Source organism: Macaca nemestrina, chromosome 9 (genome assembly GCF_043159975.1).
Source record: "Macaca nemestrina isolate mMacNem1 chromosome 9, mMacNem.hap1, whole genome shotgun sequence".
Taxonomy (NCBI): domain Eukaryota; kingdom Metazoa; phylum Chordata; class Mammalia; order Primates; family Cercopithecidae; genus Macaca; species Macaca nemestrina.
Window position 1 is genome coordinate 523,111 of NC_092133.1, and position 19,309 is coordinate 542,419.

The 19,309-nt window shown below is 55.2% G+C and overlaps 1 protein-coding gene across 4 annotated transcripts in view; it reads right to left on the bottom strand.

The window, feature by feature from the left end:
- Positions 1–19,309, bottom strand: part of LOC105471126 (kinase non-catalytic C-lobe domain containing 1) — a 66,225-nt gene that overhangs the window by 41,968 nt on the left and 4,948 nt on the right. For 2 of the 4 annotated variants that reach the window (XM_011723496.3, XM_011723499.3), the window contains exons 2-3: positions 15,733–15,931; positions 15,074–15,132 (exon numbers count right to left, since the gene is read on the bottom strand). The exons of 1 other annotated variant lie outside the window; for it this stretch is intronic. In XM_011723496.3, coding sequence (XP_011721798.2) covers positions 15,074–15,132; positions 15,733–15,931 — 258 coding nt within the window. One more of the 4 variants, XM_011723503.3, reaches the window with a different exon arrangement.

Sequence of the window (19,309 nt, forward strand, 5' to 3'; positions counted from 1 at the left end):
TCTCCCGAGGGGAGTCTGGGGTCCCCAAGTGTCCCTCAGTGTCCACTCTAGTCCTGGCTGGCCGAGTGGACACGCACCCGCGTCCTGGGCTGGCCGACTGGACACACACCCGCGTCCTGGGCTGGCCAAGTGGACACGCACCCCGCGTCCTGGGCTGGCCGAGTGGACACGCACCCGCGTCCTGGGCTGGCCGAGTGGACACGCACCCGCGTCCTGGGCTGGCCGAGTGGACACGTACCCGCGTCCTGGGCTGGCTGAGTGGACAGGCACCTGTGTCCTGGGCTGGCTGAGTGGACATGCACCCGTGTCCTGGGCTGCCCTGGCCCCAGGCGTCTCCCTGGGTGGTCTCGAGATGTCGTCACAGAACCCTGAGACCTGCCTCTCCATTCCGTCGTGAGGTCCAGGGTGACCAGGGAGCGTCCAGTCTTCACAGAAAGCCCTGCATCCCAGGGCCCCAGGCCAGCTGGTCATCCTGGCCGACTCCCCCTCTCTGCCAGGGTCTGTCTCAGGGTCAGGCTGCAGGGACCCAGCCAGATCCCAGGGCCCCTGACTCCACCTGAGCCCAGCTCCAACCACCATCACCAAGTTCATCCAATTCTGCCTCAAACTCCTTTTTCTCCTGAGATGTCTTATTTGAGCAAGACAGAAAGTGTCACAAAGAAACCAGGAGCATGCAGCACCCCACACTTTCTTCTCTGGGGCATGAACGGGCACCTCGCAGACGGCTCCACTTCCACAGTCTGGGGGGGGGTGTGTGTGTGTGTTGTGGACGGTCCTGGGGCTTCCAGTCTAGACATGGGCACACATGCAGACACATACGTGCACACCCAGCACATACAGGCAGCCGGACACGCATCTCTTCTCTCTCCCGAGCTGCACTCTGCCCTGCATCCTGGCTTTTTCATGGCATGAATCTCCTTCCAGGTCAGGAACCCAGACTGACCTTCTCTGCCCCATGCCTGGCCCTGCCTCCCCGCAGGCCGGTTTCTGCTTCTCCTCTACTCTCTCCCTCCTGCGCCCTGCCTGGTGCCCTGGGGCAGCCCACCTGGCACACCAGCCAGGCCCCCGGCCATTGGCCATCCCCACAGACTCCCTGCTGTGCACGTGCTTCTGGTAGGGGACCTGGCACCTCCCCGTCCCCTCACGGCTCGCCTGGCACTGGCCCACAACCACCACCTCTGCCTTTGCACCTTGGGCCAGGAGCCCCAATGGCTGCTCCGCTGCCAACTCCTGGGGTCTCCTGTGCCATCCTGGGGGGACCTGCCACACTCTCGTGCCCGGGCTGGGATCCGCCTCCCTGGGGGACCTGTGACATGCGTGTTTGGGCACACAGGGTCCATCCCCTCCGCTCTGATGCCACTGTGGGTGCTTCTCATGTTCTGTTGTCATGACCGACGCTTCGGTGGGGGCCCCGTGTGGCGTCGGTGGGGGCCCCGTGTGACGTTGGTGCAGCCACGTCAGGTGTGCGAAGCCTCAATTCCAGGAAGGGGGACGCTGGGTCCCAGGTCACATCCACTTACAATTCTGACAGCTGTGACAAACCCTCCTGATAAATGACTGACCGGTTTTACTCAGCAGCCGCAGCCGAAGCACCAGTCTCCGCAGCTTTGCCAATCTGTTAGGGGAAACTCACTCGCCGAGTTAATTTGCATTTTTGTAATTATGAATGAGACCAAGCATCTGTTCGTATCGACTCGCAGTTTTAATTTTTCCCTCTAAATCCCCATGCAAGGACTGTGCTTTCTCCGCTGAGGTGGGGCTTCCGGGTGGCTGTGCACATCAGGGCTCGCCTCAGCCTGGTTGCCGCACAGGCTCGCTGCGTCTGTTCCCGGCTTCTGACGTTGTTTATGCGTCTTCTCGCATCCCAGAGCTCTACGCTCTAACGTGTGGAATCCAACCTGTTTGTGTTCGGCAGCTTTGCAGGAGGATGTTCTCCACCCCGAGGCGACAGGGTCAGCTTTCCTTTGTTTCTGATAATATTTTTATAATTTTAAAATATTCAGACCTAATCCGTTTGCAGCCTCACTCTCTGGGTGTGAACTTGGAGAGCACCCTCCGGCTGGCACCGTGAGGAAGGACCCCTCCTGCCCCGAGACGCTGTCCTTGCAGCCGCGGAGCCTCGGATCTCCGGGTCTCTGCATGGCCGCGGGAGAGTGGCCCCTCGGAGCCCAGAGGACGCAGTCGGCCCTCAAGGTGCAGAGCCGTACGGGGCCCGCCTTGCATCGCTGCAGGGAGCTCAGCATTTCTGCCTTCTGGAAGCTTCTGGCCTGAAGGGCGGTGCGCCCTGAAGGAGGGAAACACAGCTGTGTACCACCGGCGGGGTCAGGAGATGGCGACACACAGAGAAACAGATTCCTGTGGGAAACTGTGCTGGAATCAGAAGCTGCAGTGTTTGACGAAGCCGCCAGCTTTCTGTGGGAAGACTGTGCCGGAATCTGAGAAACCGCAGTATTTGAGCTGCTGGCTAAGAGCAGCTGTTTGAGTGAGTTCCCTGGGGGTTGTGTTGTCAGGGAAGGCCCCTTTCAGGAAACAAGGACATCAGAGGCCCCAGGGCAGCGGGATAAGGCTGGACCGCGGGCAGGCGTCTAGCAGAGGAAGGGAGGGTGGGGCCTGCTCTCCAGGCCTGTGGGCCAGAGAACCTGGAGGCTGTCCTGGGAGCACCAAGTGGCCCTGCCTGGCTGGGCTTGGCCGTCAGTGGAGGGGAACAGGCCAGAGGGAGGCTGATCAGGCATGAAATGATCACACCTCGGGCCACAGGGTGACGGGGAGCCGGGTCGAGGAGGTGGACGTTGCAGCTTCCTGCTCCAGGCCTCAGTGTGGTCTGAGCCTGTAGCTCCCACGGCGCCTGCACTCACGATGGGCATCCCCGTGGCTCTCGCCTCAAGTGGGGACAGGGCCTGGCCACCCGCGGGAAGTGGACGCAAAACCCCCTTGAGATGCGATTCCTGAGCAAATGCGCTCAAGCCAAACGGGCTTCGGTTCAGCACTGGTTACAGTTTTTCTCCAAATTGAAAAGGCCCCTCTCTAGCGGGTAGGAAGTAGGTTCCACTCTCCCGAGTCTCACTTCAGGAAACCCCTCCTCTGCTCTGCCGGAGATCCCTGGATCAGGGTCTGGGTCAGCCTGGGAGGCTCTTCGTGGCCCTGGGAAGCACTTCCGGTGGACCTGAGGTGACCGGTTCAGAGAAGTGCTGGCTGCAGCACTCAGCGCGGTGGGCCCGTCGCAGCCCGGGCCTCAGGAGGGCACCATGAACACGCACCGGGGGCTCCAAGGGCCGCCTGGGCCCAGACAGGGCCTCGCTGGCCAGGGCTCTGCAGACAAATGGCTGAGCAGATTTGGGACAGGAACCCCACAGAAGGGGCTGGAGCACCCTGCCACACCAGGAAGTGGGTCGGAGCCCAGCAGAGCTGGGTGCCAAGGACCGGGGTGCCTTCTGAGCTTCAGTTGGCATCAGCAGAATGGACCAAATCCCATCAAAGACGTGTGAATCTTAAATTCATAAAATCATAAAACCAAGCTCACTGGTTAGCGCTGGAGGACGCTGGATGCACTCGCTGCTTTGAAAACGGATGGATGAAGAGAAGGAGTCGAGCCTGCCACCTCCCTGTCCGCAGGGACCGTCTGCTGCGGCTGCCTGGTGTCAGTGAGGGTGGCTCTCCTGACAGTGGGAGCCCTGCTCACAAACTGAGGCAAGGACTACCGTGGCGGCTCCAAGGATTCATGGCGGCCACTGATGGCTATCGGGGAGCAGAGGCCACACGCCCCTGATGGGCCCTGGTAGGAACCTGAGTCCGACAGCCCCTGACTACCCTGGACTTGGCCTCAGAGACAAACCAGGTTTTCTTCAACAAAAACCATAAGGAAGAGAGTCGGGGGTGTGGGGTCATAAGAAACTCAGGAGGCACGAAGGCAGCCAGGTGTGTGGATCCCACTCAGATCCCGCAGGGAAATGGCTGGAAGACCAAGATTTGGGCGGCAGAGGGGGGACCCGAACCCTCAGTCCACACCCACCCAGGCTGGGAGTGGCTGTGAACATTTCCAAGTGTGGCCGAGGCTTTGTGGTTACATGTTAAGAGGGGCCTGATCTTTTAGAGGTAAATCTGAGCCCAGTCAGTTGTGGGTCATTTCTGAGGCTGGGTGGAAAGTCTATTCCTTGAAACTTGCTGTAGTTTCGCTAATGTAGCTTCGCGTGTGCTGTTCTTATTCTCTGTTTTCTGTATGTTTAAAACATTTCATCGCGAACATTAAAAAATAAAAAGTACCACCCACCGAAAGCCTTGTTCTCACCCAAAGACTGAGAATCAATCCAGCGCTGCAGACACGCACCATGCTACACACGTGTGCCCGTGACACATAACACACTACATGCATGCATGCATGCACACATCACATACATGCACACACCACACTGCACACACATGCATCCTACACACACACCATGATACACTCTTGTGCCCGTGACACATAACAGACTACATGCATGCACACACATACCACATACATACACACACCACACTGCACACACATGCACACACACCACACTGCACACACATGCATGCTACACACACTGTGATACACTCCTGTGCACATGACATGTAACACACTACATGCATGCACGCATACCACATTGCACACGCATGCACGCTACACATACACCATGCTACACATGTGTGCCTGTGACACATACCACATGCATGCACACATCACATACATGCACACACCACACTGTACACACATGTGTGCTACACACACTCCATGCTACACACATGTGCCTATGACACATAACACACTACATGCATGCATGCACACACTATACCACAAATATGCACACACTGTAGTTCACACACAGGCATACTACACACACCACACAACACACATGTATGCGCACTATGCAACACTCATGGCCACAACACACACCACACTACATGCACAGACACACCATATTACACACATCTGCCCATGACACACACCACACCACATGCATGTACACACCATGAAACACATGTGCTCATGACACACACTATGTGCATGCACACACATTACACACATGTGCCCATGATACACACCATACCACATGCATGTACACATCATGCAACATATGTGCTCATGACACACACCACACTATGTGCATGTACACACATTACACACATGTGCCCATGATACATACCATACTACATGCATGCACACACAGCATACATGTACAAGATGCATACCACAGTACATACATGCACACCATCATACACACATGTGCATGAAACACACAACACAGCATACTGCATACATGTGTGCACAACCCACTCACAAACAGCATGCCACGCATGTGCACATGAGCACGACACACCACACTACATGCATGCACACACTATACTACATACATGCACACAGACGCCACACCACATACATGTGCACACAAACACTATATCATATTGCATGCATATGCACACACCTTGCACACACACACTGTACCACATACACATGCACATGACACACACTACACTGTATACATGTGCACAGAGACACAGACTCACAATTGGACATGGACGTGGATATATTCTCTGCCAGGCAGCAGCTGCATGGGTCCCCAGCAGAAGAGGGTGAGCAGAGGTTGGCACACAGCTGGGTGATCTACTGTGGGCTGGGTCAGCTGTCACGCAGGGCAGCAGGGAATGTAGACTCAGATGGCAGAGGCTGCATCTGAATTCTGGCCCTGCCATGGCCTGGCCAGGCCAGCTAAGGCACGTCTGCACATTTCTGAGCTGGGCTCAGCTTGATTGTGGACAGTGTTCCTTCTGAGTGGGCAGCAGCATTCTTGTCTGTGGCCAATGGCTTGAGCAGAATAACCCCAGATGGTATCTCCCTCAGCCTGGACACAGGGGTGCTGAGTAACACCAAGCACAGCCCAGATCTCCAGGGGATCTAATACCTGAAGACCCAGAGAACATTTAGCAACACTACATCAAGTTTCGAGGAACAGGAGCAGGGCCAGCCTCTGTGGGCTACGGGTCAGGGAGGATTCCATGAAGGAGATGTGAGTGAAGCTATGAGAAGACAAGAGAGGACACTCCAGGACAAAGGAGCAACCTGGGCAAAGATGTGGAGGCAAAAGTGTGGACCAGAGGTTTGCAAACCTGGCTGAGCATCCAGATAGCCAGGGCCCACTGCACGTATGCCTACCAGGCACTGCACACACAGAGGGCAGGAGACCAGCAACAACCACTCCTGAGATCATGCTCTCAACAGTGATTCTCTCAGCCTTGAGAATAGAACTTAGCTCCATAGCACACGGAAATCCAGGGTATTCATTCCTTCCCTCCATTCCCCTTTGTTTCCATCCAGGCACCTGGAATCCATCCGTCCACCCTCTATCCACTTATCCATTCATATGTGTGCCCATTCCCCATCCCCCATCCATCCATCCGCTTATCTATCCATCCACCCATCTAACTACATATCCACCCATCTATCAACCCATCCTCCACACATCCACCCACCCATCCATCCTCCATCAATCCACCCACCCATCATCCATCCACAAATCTACCCATCCATCCTCCTGTTCATCCACTTACCAATCCATGTATCTACCCATCCACCCATCCATCCATCATCCCATCCATTCACCCATCCATCCATCCATCCATCCATCCATCCATCCATCCATCCATCCACCCATCCATCCATCCATCCATCCATCCATCCATTCACCCAGCCATCCAGCCATCCAGCCATCCACCCATCCATCCACTCATCCATTCATTCATCCATCCATCCATCCATCCATCCACCCACCCATCCATTCACCCATCCATCCATCCATCCACCCATGCATCAACCCACCCATCCACCCACCCATCCACCCATCCATCCATCCACCCATCCATCCACCCATCCATCCACCCATCCATCCATCCATCCATCCACCCACCCATCCATCCACCCACCCAACCATCCACCCACCCATCCATCCATTAATCCACCCATCCATCCACTTAACTGCCCATCCACATGTCCATTCACCCATCCACCCACCCATCCATCTACATATCTGCCCATCTACCTACCCACCATCAACCCATCCTCCACCTGTCTGTCCTCTACTAATCCATACACTCATCCGTCCATTCACCCATCCATCCACACATCCATCCCTATCTGCCTGTTCATCCACCCATCCACCCACCTATCCATCCTCCACCCATCCATCCACCCATCCACCCATCCATTCATTCATCCATCCATCCATCCATCCATCCATCCATCCATCCACCCATCCATTCACCCATCCATCCATCCATCCATCCATCCATCCATCCATCCATCCACCCATCCATTTACTCACCCATTCATCTACTCATCTGTCCTCCACCCAAACATCCACACACCCCATCCACCCACCCATCCATGTGCCTGTTCATCCACCCATCCATCCACTTATCCACCCATCCACCTATTCATCTACCATCCACCCACCCATCCATCCACTCATCCATTCATCTACCCATCCACCCACTCACCCATTCATCCTCCATACATTCATCCACCCACCCACCCATCCATCCACTTATCCATCCAACCACATGTCCATCTACCCATTCACCCACCCACCCATCCATCTACCCATCCATCCACATATCCACCATCCACCTGTCCACCCATCTATCCACTCACCCATCCATTCATTTGTTCATCCACTCATCCATCCATGTATCCACCATCCACCTACTCATCCATCCACATATCCACCATCTACCTTTTCATCCACCCATCCACCCACCATCCATCCACCCATCCACCTATCCATCCACATATTAACTATCCATCTGTCCATCCAACTATTCACTTACCCATCCATCCACATATCCATCATTCATCTGTCCATTCACCCACCCACCCGCCCATCCACCCACCTACCTACCTGTCCACCCACCTGTCCATCCACCAACCCATTCATCCACATATCCACCATCCATCTGTCCATCCACCCATCCACCCACCCAGCCATTTAGCCATCCATCCACATATCCACCTGTCCACCAATCTTTCCACCCACCCATCCATCCACATATCCACCATCCACCCATCCACCCACTCATCCATCCACATATCCACCACCTACCTGTTCATAATCCCATCCACCCACCCATCCACACATCCACCCATCCATTCACAAATTAACCATCCATCTAACCATCCACCCTTCCATCCAACCATCCATCCATCTGTTCATCCACCCATCCATTCACATACCCACTATCCACCCATTTACCCATTCATCCATCCACATATCCACCATCTACTTGTTCATCCACCCATCCATCCACCCATCCATCCGCATATTAACCATCTATCTGCCCGTCCACCTATCCACCACCCATCCATCCACATATCCACCATCACCTATCCATTTACCCATCCACCCGCCCAACCACCCACCTATCCACCTATCCACCTACCTGTCCATCCACTCATCCATCCCTCCATTCATCCATCATCAATCACCTATGCTCCAACCATCAATATATTTATTTAGAAAATAACTTAGCAAATAACCTTCTGGCTAGTTGTTGGTTGACACTGCCTGCTACACACCTGGTGGAATCAGCAACCTTCTCACTCACCGCCTGCCCTTCTGTGTTGGAAGCTCCCCGTCTTCATTTAGTGAACCCTACTCAACCTCAGGTCCCAGTTTAAACTCCACCTTCTCACAGTGGCCTCTGGAGGCCTCTGATGCAAACAAGAGCCTTGGAGCTCCATTCTCACATCCCAGCACTATTGGATCCCCAGCCTGTGGGTCTCACATCAAGTCTGTCACCTGTGTAGACCGGAACCAGCAAGAGGCAGGACCCCACTCACCCTGCTCTCTGTGAGCCCAGACACTCGCTAAGCCTGCATGTCGGGGATGAATGCCAAGCAAACAGGCCAGCAATGGGGGAGGAATCTGAGTCTTCCAGGCCAGGCCACTGAGCCCACCGGTGCTCAGGGCAGCAGGGTGGAGAGGGGAGCCGCATGGGGTGGAGGCTGGAGAAGTTAAGAAGAGAATGAAAATGACACATAAAAGCCCTAGTGTGTTTGGAAGTTTAGAGACGACTGTTGGAAATAAATGCTTTCCATGGCCACACAGAGTAAATCTCACACCTGGACGCTGGGCGGAGGACCAGCCACCCATGGCCACATAGAATAAATCTCACACCCGTGGTGCTGGGCGGAGGACCGGCCACCCATGGCCACATAGAATAAATCTCACACCCGTGGTGCTGGGCGGAGGACCGGCCACCCATGGCCACATAGAATAAATCTCACACCCGTGGTGCTGGGCGGAGGACCGGCCACCCATGGCCACATAGAATAAATCTCACACCCGTGGTGCTGGGCGGAGGACCGGCCACCCATGGCCACATAGAATAAATCTCACACCCGTGGTGCTGGGCGGAGGACCGGCCACCCATGGCCACATAGAATAAATCTCACACCCGTGGTGCTGGGCGGAGGACCGGCCACCCATGGCCACATAGAATAAATCTCACACCCGTGGTGCTGGGCGGAGGACCGGCCACCCATGGCCACATAGAATAAATCTCACACCCGTGGTGCTGGGCGGAGGACCGGCCACCCATGGCCACATAGAATAAATCTCACACCCATGGTGCTGGGCGGAGGACTGGCCACCCATGGTCACATAGAATAAATCTCACACCCAGACGCTGGGCGGAGGACCAGCCACTAAAGACAAGTGCTGCATGAGCCTGCCCACCCACAGGAGGCACAAAAACAGGAAAATCACAACCTCTGCTCTGTGCTGTCCGGACAGTGACCCGGGGGACAGGCAGGGGCTGCTGCCGTCCATCTGGGTGCTGCTTACACAGATGTTCAGTGTGAAAATCCATCAAGTTGTATGTTTGTGATATATACATTTTTCTGCATGTATATCTCAATAAAAAGTAAGAAAAAACCAATCTGTTCACATTGTTAAATAACTAAGGGGTAAAGAAGAAATCCCAGTGGAAATAAAAAAATTAGAAGTAAATGATAATGCAAACATTATATAGTAAAACTCACAGGATGCAACAAAATTTACATGTTGAGGAACATTCATAGCCCTAAGTGCTCTTACTGATACTGGAAAGGAAGAAAAGCTGAAAGCCAATGACCTAAATGTCCAGCTCAAGTCCAAAAAGGGATGGATCCTAAACTCAGAACAAGGAAAGGAAAGAGAGAATGAAAAACAAGAATCAACGGAAAAGAAAACACAGATGCGCCAGGAGCGCAGACGGGACACAGAGGAGGCTCTTCGGAAAAATGAATGTACTAAACAAGCCCTAGTGAGACTGAGAAAAGAAAGCACAAATTAACTGTCCAGTCAGAGAATCAGGGCAACCTGCGGCCAGCGCAGCGACCGAAGAGGAGAGCACCTGCAGCTGAAGGCCGGAGATTTTACAAACATAAAAAGTAGACCCACAGCTGACTCAGTAAGAAACACCAGAGATCAGTCCTGTAAGCCTTTTTTAAAGAGGTGGGATCTCACTCTGCTGCTCAGGGTGGAGTGCACTGGTGTAATCTCGGCTCACTGCAACCTTCAACTCCTGGGCTTCTGCCTCAGCCTCCTGAGTGGCTGGGGCTACAGGTACATGCCACCACGCCCAGCTAATTTTTAAAATTTTGTGTAGGGACAGGGTCTCACTTTGTTGCCTAGGCTGGTCTCTAACTCTGGCCGTCAAGTCATCCTCCTGACTCAGCCTCCCCAAATCTCCCTGTGCTGGGATTCTAGGGGTGAGCCACTGTGCCCAGCCAGTCCTGTAGCTATTAAAAACTGAGCAGTAGTTAAAAATCTTTCCTAAAGAAAACAGATGGCCCTGTAAGTGAGTTTTACCAGACTTTCAAGGAACAGATCATCCCATTCTTATATAAACAGCACAAAGAAAGGGAAGGGGTGCTGCCCATACAGGATTAGAACAATCCTGAGGCCAACACCAGTGAAAACATCAACAGAATGGAAAATCGCCAGTCCGCTCAAACATGCACAAAAATCTGAAGCAAGCACTAGTAAATCAAATTAAACAGTGTATAAGAAAGACAAGACACTTGGCCAATTTAGATTTTTCTATGTAAGAAAGGATGATTTAATATAAGAAAATAAAGATGTGACTATGAGAATCTTAATGAAGAAAAAATTAAAGGATCATGTCAAAGGATGCAGAAGAAACATCTTGTAAAATTGACACACACATTCACGATAAAACTCAGCATCGAGGGGACTCGTGGTGGAGGCAGGCACCATTCTGGATGAGGAAGGTGAAAAGCACTCTTTTTAGAATGGGGGATGGGGAGAGTGGTCAGTTTCTCCCTGAGATGGGACAGCGCTCAGCCTCACTCTGCTTCTGTTCCTTGCAGCACTGAGTAAGAGAAGGAAGGAAAACGTGTAGCAGGACCATGGGATGGGAGGAAAGACACTTGTTTTTTTGTCAGTGATTAATCAGTTAAATAGGAAAACTGAAAGAATCTGTAAGTTATTAGAAATATTAAAAAAAACTTTAGCAAGATGGCTGGATGTAAAATAAAGATATTAAAGTGAATTGTGGCCAGACACAGTGGCTCATGCCTGTAATCCCAGCACTTTGGGAGGCCAAGGTAAGAAAATCACCTAAGCCGAGGAGTTCGAGACCAGCCTGGGCAACATAACATGAGCCTTCCTCTACAAAAATAAAAATAAAGACATTAGCTGGGCGTGGTGGCGTGTGCCTATAGTGTCAGCTACTCAGGAAGCTGAGGTGGGAGGATTGCTTGAGCTCAGAAATTTTAGGCTGCAGTGAGCTATGCACTGTGCTCCACCCTGTCTCAAAAGAAAAAAAGTGCATTTCATTTCTGTAGACTAGCAACAAACAAACAGGAAAACGTAATTAAAAAGAGGGCAATTGGCCGGGCCCAGTGGCTCACGCCTTTATTCCCAGCACTTTGGGAGGCCAAGGAGAGAGGATCACTTGAAGGCAGGAGTTCGAGACCAGCCTGGGCAACAGAGCGAGACCCTGTCTCTACAAAAATTTTGAAAAATTAGCTGGACATGGTGGTACATAATTGTAGCCCCACCTACTTGGGAGGCTGAGGTGGGAAGATCACTTGAGCCCAGGAGGTGGAGGCTGCAGTGAGCCGTGATTGCTCCAATGCACTCCAGCCTGGGTGACAGAGCAAGACCCTGCCTCAAAACCAAACCAAAACAAAAAGAGGACAATGCATTTTAGAATAGAATCAGAAAACATCACATTCCTGAGGAAAATCTAATAAACGATATCTAAGACCCCTACAGCAAAACTTTGCAATGTTAAACTAACTTCAGGTGGATGAAATGTGAAACAAAACTTAAAACTCTTGGTAGAAAATAGTAGTGACTATCGGCTCAACCTTGAAACAGGAAAGGTTTCTTGTGAAGGTTAGACCCCAACGGAAGAAGAACCATTAAAATATTTGATGATGTTAAAATTGAGCAACCACTTTTCGGCAGAGGACACCATCAGCCAGCTTTTCTCCAAGTGTGGCTCAAGAGGTTAAGCTCTTTCTGTAACGATGCTGAGACGGCATTCGCCTTGGTCACTCCCCCTCCCTCCCGAGCGGACAGTGGAGTTAGGGTTAGGGCTGGGGTTGGGCTTGGGGTTGGGGCTGGGGCCATGCGACGTGATATCACAGCCGACTGAATGCAGAAGCTGCCGTGAAAATCCAGGCGTTTTCCACAACCCAGACGTGAAAGATTTACAAATACGAAACCCAATGCCACTCTTCTCACTAATTTTGGAGGGAAAATATTCTTCATAAAAGTGTTATGTATGCTAACATACAATGGGCATTGTGGTTTTTAAATGAATTAATAGTTAACTTAAAATGTCTTGGTTTTAATTTATAACATCATAAATATGAAGAGACAGAACTCACATAAGCAAACAGGGGAGTCAATACATTTTAGGGTTATAAACCTTCACCAGAGAGGCACTCCTCACCACATCCCCTATGACGCAGGAAAGAGATGCAGCGCGGTGCCCTCCCATGCACGAGACCCCAGGCTCCTGCATCCTGCAGAAGCCAGACCCCAGGCCAGACCCCAGATCCCAGGTCCCTACCACGTCCACGTCCTGTGGGAGCCAGTGATCCTCACACTGTGCTCTCCAGCGTGTGGCTGGGGGAGTTCCAGGAACAGATGTACGTCCACCTGCCCCACGAGCCACACTTCCTCCTGGGCACACACCCTAGAGAAACCTCGCCCAGATCTGTTCTTGGTGTACACACCAGGAAACACCTGCATCCCTTGGTGCCCCCACAAGTGGGGATTTAAACGTGGCCTTCACCTGATGGGATAACACACAGCAGGTGGCACATTATGGCCACACACTGCTCTGCAGATGAAGTTTAACAAGAATACATAAATTAAGTCCCGGAAAATCACACATGGCCTGGACTCTTTTCAGAAAGTTAAAAACGGCGCCAATGAAACAATAGGACTTGGAGGAATGAGCAACGCAGGATAAAAACGAAGGAATGAGAGTCCCACGGGGGAACCACAGAGTGGGGGGGCCAGGCACGGGCTGGGCTGAGGTCACGTCCAGGTCTGAGCTGGATTACGATGTGACTAGGAATGCAAGCACAAAACTAAAACACCCTCACGTGCACCAGGAATCACAGCCACGAGGCCACACCCACATCACAGCTACCAGGCCTCGTGCCACATCACAGCCACCAGGCCACACCCACATCACAGCCACCAGGCCACGTGCCACATCACAGCCACCAGGCCATACGCCACATCACAGCCACCAGGCCATGTGCCACAGGGGCTTGGGTTCTGGACACTGGGGTGCACTAAAACATAGGACTCCCGCAGCAGAGGCCCCCTGGGGCACCCTGCCCGCCTCCCAGGGCAAAGGGCACCAGGCTCACTTGTTTCAAAGTGAAAGTAAGAGGGACAAGGGGAGCCATCCCAAAACTCTTCTTTTCTTGTTTTTGAGACAAGGTCTTGCTCTGCCGGCCAGGCTGGAGTGCAGTGGTGCCATCTCGGCTCACTGCAGCCTTGACCTCCTGGGTTCAAGAGATCCTCCTGCCTCAGACTCCCGAGTAGCTCGAACCACAGGCATGCACTACTGCGTCCAGCTAATTTTTGTGTTTTCAGTAGGGATGGGGTTCGCCATGTTGGCCAGGCTGGTCTCGAACTCCTGGGCTCAAGTGATCCACCTGCCTCGGCCTCCCAGAGTGCTGGGATTACAGGAGTGAGCCCCCACGCCTGGCCCCTAGACTCTACTTTCAAGGTCAAATTTTAAGGTCATGACACAGCCGATGGGCTTTTATTGGGAAGATCTTTGAGTTCCTAGTTACTTGTTTATTTGTAAAGGATTGCGTTATTTTCTCTGCCATGGGCTTTGTGACAGTAGGAACCACCAACGCGCCACTCCCTGCCCGGGGACAGAGCCCAGCCTGATGGACGGACCAAACCTGAGGGCCGCAGGGTGACTCTGCCCCTTTCCAGCCAGCCACGCAGGTGCTGACCCCGAGCTGCTGGGCTGTTGCCCGACTCGTCCCACACAAAGGGTTCCTGAGGGGCTACACGGGGGTCTGCTCTGGGAGCAGCAGCCTCTATGACTCAGGCGATGAGGCCCCCAGGGTGGCCCACGCCCACACCCATGCCCGGAGCTGTGCTTGGAGGCCTTGTGTCTCTGCAAAGGCTGTGAGTGACCCGGCTGCTAACTCCCTCAGAGGAGCTGTGATTCCCCGCCGACCATCACTGGTCATTTTGGTCACTTTTAACGTGTCGAGTGTAGTAAGTTCGCATTCCAGAAAACATGCTATAAAACGATAATGACGACAAATGTGGCCAAAGCCGTTGCTCCCACAGTCTGTGTGGACCCGCAGAGGACACTGCAGGGGACAAAGCTGGGTGTGTCCCAGAGGCCGTCCCTACAGCCCAGTGAACCAGGCTCTGCTCCTGGCCAGAGGCCACTCACAGAGGCTGCCCCAAGGCAGGCGCGTTTCTGAGTTAATGGCAGAGGCCACCTTAGAGGTAAAGGGGGGGCGTGGCGCGTCCCCCCCCCCCCCGGCACTTACCTCAAAGGTGTTCCCAGTCACGTCGAACTCCGGGGGAACGAAGGCGCCCTCAGGGTCGTCTTAGGGAGGAGAGAGAGAAGGAGAGAAGGGCTTCTAGTCACACCTGTGAACCTGAACCCGCCAGCCGGGAAGGTCCCCTCCCCGCAGACCTGGCGTCCCCAGACCATTTTAGGCTGCGAAAAAGGGAAATGAGCTCCTTAACGGTTACGGTGGGAAATGGGTTCCAAAGTGGAAGAGGGAAGGTGACATTCACCAGGGAAAAGCAGCTCCCAGGCAGGGCCCACGCAGTGGGAGCAGGTGGCCCACCGAGGCAGGGGTGTCCCACCCTCCCGGGCCGGCGTCCACTCACAGCAGGGCCTGCGGGACTGGCCCGGGGGAGACAGAAGAGGCGCACGGCCTGCCCTTAGGGGAAGTCCCGAGCGGAGCGGGGCTGGGGTGGGTTGAGTGTCCCTCTGGCGTCTGAGGGTGGGTTTGACTGCCCCGGCCCAGCAGGCACCCCACGGACCCTCGGCCACTCTCCAGCCTGAGTCCCTCCTGAGGAAGAGAAGGTCTCCACAGGAAACCCGGGTCCAGGCACACTCCCAGCGTCTGCCCCCGCAGAGCCTGTGCTCACGTCCATCCCGAAAGGCACCTCCGCCCTGTGCCCGCGGCCGCCTCACCGCTGAGCTGCTCCATGAAACACACGTTCCCGCTGGTGTTGAAGGCCAGGGTGTCCGGCGTGATGCACAGGCTCTGGAAGATGGCGGCGTGGGCCACACTCCGCATGGACAGGCTGCACTCCAGGCACACGGCCCAGGCTTCCTGCTCGCTGAGGCCGCGGTCCCGCAGGGAGAGGATGTCAGCCAGAGACACATTCTCCTGTCAAGACAGGCCCTGGCCGTGAGCCCGGCAGGACCCTCAGCCATGCCCCGGCACCCCCGCCGAGACAATTCCACGGGGAAAGGGATGGCTCGTGGCAGGGTTTCAACGCGTGGGTCAGGGAAAGGGCTTCAGGCCACGTCTCGTTTTGTTTCAAGAGTCGTCCTGCTGTTCCCTGGACGTCAGAGTCATGGAACATTTGGTGGCACCATCAGTGGGTTGCCTGGAGCAGGTGTCTGCTCCTGGAGCCTGGGCACGGGGCCTTCCTCTTGGAGGCTCGGCCAGAGCTGCTGGGTCACCTGCTCCCTGGGGCACCCCTGACCCCACAGGCTCACGGCTCGACCGGCCTGTGGAGGCTGCCAACAGATGAGTGAGGCAACTGAGTCGAGATCCCCAACTGTGGACTTGCGCAGAGCTAACGGGGCGTGACGCTGACACACTCACACAACGCACAACCATACGCGCTGCCAACATTTGTTCCAGGCAGTTCACACCGAGGACACAATCACGGCGGTTCCCTCCACATGGCCCGGCCACCCCCATGTGGACCCACCTCCAAATCTGAGTGGGCTCCTGGACTCCGTGAGGGCTCAGCTGTGACCATGATGGCTGCCACCAACACCCACACCCCCATGAACATGCACACGCACAAACATCCCCACCTAGCACACGTGTGCTCACCCTCACACAGACACACACATCCCCATACATGCATCCCACACGGACACACGACAACACAGGGCACGCTCATACATCGACACTCAGATGCTGGTGCAAGGTGTGTGCGCACTCAGTCTCACCACTTCAGTTCCACCACTACTCACACACACTCAGTCCCACCGCTTCTCACACATAGTCCCACTGCTACTCACACTCAGTCCTACCGCTTCTCACACTCACAGTCCCACCGCATCTCACACACACTCACAGTCCCACCATGTCTTACGCACTCACAGTCCCACCGCGTCTCACACGCACTCGGTCCCACCGCGTCTTACACGCACTCACGGTCCCATCGCTTCTCACACACACTCATGCAATGAGAACGGACAGCCTCATGCACACACAGACCTCACACTCACATACATACTACATGCCACTGCACACATGCCTAACACTGACCACTTGCAGGCACACTCAGACACATACATATACCCGCACACACGCACACACCCATTCCCACGCTTGGTGCACACATCCTCACAGGAACACCCAAGGCTGCACAATCCACACTCGCACGTACCCAGATGTGGAGCTGAAGACCCTCTTGGGTGTGCTGCTCCCGGCCAGAGCACCCCATGTGCAGGTAGGAGGGGGTGGCTGGGGGATGCAGCCTGGATGCACGTGGGTGAGGTCAAGAAAGGCTCCAGACACGGGGCCTCAGAGGACAGGGCAGGTGAGGAGGAGGCAGAGGTCCCTTCTCCCCCATCCCTGACTTCCCCTCTCTCCCAGTGCACAGGGCAGCTCTGGCTCTACCGGTGCCACTGGGCTGAGGTCCTGAGAGGCACCTCCCACCTCTGGTCCCCCCACCATGCCCCAGCGGCTGGCACTGCAAGAGGCCCTCCAGGCACAGGAAAGGGATGAAGGGCTCAAACCAAAGCAGGAGGCCAACAAGTGACGGAATCAGGGCACAGGCGCCCGGTGGGGCCTGGCCAGGGGGCTGGGTCTGTGTCTGCCCATGGGGTCTTGGCACATCCCCCATCCATCTCCTTCTTGGGGTCCAGGGAGGGACTTGATGACATCATTACCCAGGCCCTTCCAGCTCTTTCTATCGCAGGAATCTCCCTGCCCTATTCCTGTGTTCGCTGATTGATCAAAGGTGTCTCCGATTTGCGCTCAAGCCCGCCGCCCTCTTTGCACCGCCCAGGACTCCTCAGGATTCCAGAGAGCCTGAAGCTCCCAGCGACACCTGTGGGGCTGGTTAAAAAGGCGCCTGGGCACTGTGCACACACAAACACATGCACACACGTGTGCACACCCATGCACCTGCACACACAGGCACACACATGCACACACTCCTGTGCACTGGCACACACATGCACACAGCGCTACGTGCCCGCGCACACATGCCTGCAAACATGGGCACAGATGTGCACTGAGCGGTAAATAAGTCTGAGGACCCCATAGGTTGTGCTGCTTAGGAGGAAGGGAGCCAGCATGACACGTGTCTGAGCCGGTCCCTGTTCCCCTGCGGGGCCCTGGGGAGCCTTCTGGCTATTGCTCAGGGGTCAGGGGCCTGCTGCCAGCTCACACAGTGGTGTCGAGACCTGTGGACCTGGGAAGGGAGCCAGGTCAGCCGTGCCAGCAGGGCCACTCCTCGCGCACAGCATGCCCTCCTGCTCAGACCCAGAGGGGAGACACCTGCCGGTGGGCAGCCCCCTCCTCCCCTCAGGGAAGCTGGACACCTGGAGCCCCTAGCGCCTAGAAGAGGCGGGCGTGTCTGAATTCCACAGGAGATTCTCTGGATGATTTTAGGGGTGAATTCCATGGGGTCTGTGGCTGAAGCCTCCCCTCAGGATTGTCTCAGCCCCTCTGGTGCACGCTGTCTAGAGGGTGGGCTTCCGCTCACACAGGGTCCAGAGCCACCCAGGGGGTCCTGTCACGTGCTGAGGGCTCCCAGGCCTGAACTCTGGGCCCCAGGTCACCTGCTCTCTGGGACCTGCAGACTCCGCCCTGTTCTGGCACAGGTGAGAGGAATTACTCCCGCGTGCCTGAATCCACAGTGGCTGGATGAGCGAGGAAGGGTGTCAGACAGGCCTAAGAGGCCGGAACAGGACGAGAGAGACTGGGAGAGACACAGGCAGCACTCACTAGCCTCGGGACCCCAAGTCCGCGGGGGCCCCACCCACATCCCAGCAGACACCCCCACGACCACCTCCGAGGTCAGGAGCCATTTGGGCCTCCTACAGTCACCTCCAGAAGGGGCCCTTGGAGACCCTGGGGCTCTAAGCCTTGCTACCAGGTGGGTTCAAGTCCACAGCTGGGCCAGAAGGCTTTGTGCTCAAGTAAAATACGCCCAGCTGGGCTGCGGGGCTGCCGAGGTGGCCCGGACAGGAGTTTAATGGGCTGTGCAGACACTTGGGAAGGAGGTGACGTGCTGTGAATAGCAATGCCGGCCTCGGCTGGCGGACGCCTGTCTGTCTGCCCAGCGCCCCCTCCTGTGCACCTGCCTGCCCAGCACCCATGAGGGCCCCACGGCAGGCTGGGGCCTCGTGACTTTCCACACTTCAGCCTCTCCTGCCCCTGCTAACACAGTCTGACCTTGTCGTGGCTGGTCAGCCCTCAGTGACTCCGTCTGCCGGCACAGACCCAGCCTCTCAAGCAGGCCCAGAGGGTGCTTCACGACCCAGCCCAGCCCACCGACCACCCACCCTGCCC